The sequence below is a fragment of the Aureococcus anophagefferens genome, assembly GCF_000186865.1.
Source record: "Aureococcus anophagefferens unplaced genomic scaffold AURANscaffold_9, whole genome shotgun sequence".
Taxonomy (NCBI): Eukaryota; class Pelagophyceae; order Pelagomonadales; family Pelagomonadaceae; genus Aureococcus; species Aureococcus anophagefferens.
In genome coordinates, this window is record NW_008705569.1 from 239,088 (window position 1) to 241,980 (window position 2,893).

General features: G+C 76.1%; 1 protein-coding gene across 1 annotated transcript in view; it reads right to left on the reverse strand.

Annotated features, from left to right (window-relative positions):
* AURANDRAFT_64119 (hypothetical protein) overlaps positions 1 to 2,893 on the reverse strand; it is a gene marked incomplete at both ends in the record, with an annotated part of 16,928 nt that overhangs the window by 4,079 nt on the left and 9,956 nt on the right. Inside the window, 2 exons of the mRNA XM_009038889.1 lie at positions 466 to 1,212; positions 1,544 to 2,134. Of these exons, the coding sequence (XP_009037137.1) occupies positions 466 to 1,212; positions 1,544 to 2,134 (1,338 nt within the window). The remainder of the gene's footprint in view (positions 1 to 465; positions 1,213 to 1,543; positions 2,135 to 2,893) is intronic.

Below are 2,893 nucleotides of genomic sequence, written 5' to 3' on the forward strand. Positions count from 1 at the left end.
TCGTCGAGTCCATGCTCCCCGCGCGCGCGCTCGTCGAGCGCGCGCTCAAAAATCGCGAAGCGGTCCACGCGTCGGGCGCGGTCGTCGCCTTCGAGAGCGGCGGCTGCCCCTGGAAGACGCACCTCTACGACCTCGAGCGCGAGCTCGGCGCGGGCCCCGTCCAGTTCGTCCTCTACGAAGATGCCGCGAAGATGTGGCGCGTCCAGGCCGTCACCGTCGAGGGGACCGCGTTCACGAACCGCCTCGGCCTCCTCGAGCCCTGGCGCGGGCTGCGGGACGCCGAGCTGGAGCGGGCGTCGGGCAGCCCCGGCGCCAAGTTCGTCCACGCCTCGGGCTTCATCGGCGGCCACGCGACGTACGACGGCGCGCTCGGGCTCGCGCTGTCGACGCTCGCGGCCGCGGGCGCGATCTAGGGCTCTAAAACGCGCCGAAGGGCGGCGGCTGCTTCCTGCCCCGGGGCGTCACGGGCGGCAGGTCCCGGGACAGGCTCGCCGGCGACAGGCGCGACGGCGACGGGAGCGCCGCGGGCGCGACGAGGCCGCGGCGCGCGAGCGGCGGCGACCGCGCGTCGCTCGTCGGCGCGTCGTCGTCGTCGCTCGCGTCCGGCGGCGGCGACACGTCGAGGGTCAGCGGGCTCCGGGGGCTCGCGGGCGGCGGGCCCTCGAGCGCGAGGCTCGGCGCGAGCGAGAGGTGCGACGCGCGGTCGCGGCGGCCCGGCGCGGGCGCCGCGGCCCGCACCGTCGGCAGGCCGCAGGGCCCCGCGAGGAAGGACGTGATGGCCCGGCCGTAGGCGTCCGGGTCGTGGTCGCCGCGCCGCGTCCCGCCGTCGAAGATCGCCGTCGAGTCGCGGCGCTGGAGGCCGTCGCGCGCCGCGGCCGCGCCGCGCGCGTCGAGGAACTCCTTCACGAGGGGGTCGCCCGCCGGCACGAGGAAGAGGGACGGGATGCCCGGCACGCGCCCCCCCTGGCGCGGCCCGCTCGGGAAGTCGTCGCCGAAGCGCGCCTGCGCGACGGCGGCCTCGAGACCCGGCACCGCGTCGCGCGCGGCGCGGTCCGCCTCGGCGACGAGCGCGTCGTAGGCGTCGAAGCGCTTGAGCGTCGCGTCCGGGTCCGCGAGCTCCGCGAGGAGCTCGTCGAGCGTCGCCGCGAGCTCCGCGGACGACGGCTCGTCCGACGCCGGGCAGCTCTCGAAGACCGCCGCCCGGAGCCGCGCCTGGGCAGGAAAAGCGATTCAACGTCGCTTCAACGTGAGTGTGCCGCGCGCGCGCGTTCCGGAAATAGCACCCACGCGTCGAGACCGTTCCAAGAGATGATCGCTCGTCCAAAAATCAGCCAAAACGAGTGGAACACGGCCGAGATGAGCCTTTGAAGTTGGGAATTTCGCACTCTTTTCCCGCGCGGAGCCGCGCGGCCGCCTTCGCGTGCGGCGACCGGCGCAGGCGCTCCAGCAGCTTGGCGTAGGTCCGCAGCCCCGCGTTGCCCCGCGCGTGGAGCAGGATCGGCGCCTCGTCGTCCGGGTCGTCGAGGCCGAGCGCGCGCTCGACGTCGAGGAGCGCGCGCTCGCCGGCCGCGACGCAGCGCAGGGGCGCCTGGACGAGCGTCGGCTCGACGTAGCGGATGATGTCCGCCGTGGGCCACTTGGCCGCGTAGACCGCCGCGGGCAGGTCCAGGTCGCAGAGGTCCGAGCCGCTCCATCCGAGGAGCGCGACCGCGCAGGCCCGGTCGCGCGCGCCCGGCCGCGACGACGCCACCTCGAAGCCCGACGCCGAGCTCGCGATGGCCACGAGCCCCCGCGCCGCCCGCGCGCCCGCGGCGCCGCGCTCGCCGCCCATGAACATGAGCTGCTCGATTGCGAGCTCGCGGTGCGCGCGCGACGACAGCGCGGCGACGACGAGCTCGGCCATGGCCTCCTCGGCGCTCGGCTGCTCGCCGTCGTCGCGCGGCGCCAGGAGCTGCGCCTTGAGGCTGCACCAGCCCCGCAGGCCCTCCGGCGTCACGACCTCGAGGCGGCAGACGCCGCCGACGTCGCGCTGCGGGCCCAGGGCCACCACGAACGACCCCTTGCGCGCTTCGCAGACCTTGTCGCTGTCCGTCGCGTAGCCCTCGCGGAGCAGGAGGCCCTTCCGCGCCACGACCTCGTAGCGCATGGCGCAACAGTGGCGGGCTGCCCCGCTCGGCGGGCCCCAGCGCTTCTCGCCCGCCCGAGGTCGAAGTTTGCCGGCAATGAAGCGAGTGAAGCATTTGAACGGGCCGCCCGAACGAAGGCTGCGATCGGGGCTGCTGCCTCGCGCGCCCGGGGCCGGGCGGCTTCCCGGGCCGGCGGCTTCCCCGAGCCGCCATGGACCCGCGGGCGACGGTGCCGCCGCACGCGTGGCAGGTGAAGATCGAGGAGCCCCTGCGCCTGCCCGAGGCCCTGCGCTGCCTGCCGGAGAAGGCGCCGCGCGAGCCGAAGATCTCGAGCCGGCGGCGGCCGAGCTCGCCGGCGGACCGCGCGCGGCCCCTCCGCCGCGTCATCTCGCCGCTGCTCGAGTACTGCTCCGGCGGCGCGCCCGCGCCGCCGCTCGGCGTCGCCGACGGCGCCTCGCCGTCGTTCGACGACGGCGAGAGCTTCCAGGAGACGGAGGGCTCGGAGCCCCCGGACGAGTCCCTCGGCGACGACTCCTTCCAGGAGTCCTCGGGCCGCCTGTCGCCGAGCGAGCCCGTCTACCTCGTCGGCGGCTGGGTGCCCGTCTCCGGGCGGCAGCGTCCCGACTCGCCGTCGAGCCCGCACTTTCTCGTGAAGCGGTGCCCGTCGTCGGGCTCCTGCGACAGCGGCGCGTCCTCGAGGGACCTGCACGCCCGCGCCGCCGGCGACGTCGCGCCGCGCGAGGCGAGCGACGTGACGCGCCCGCTCG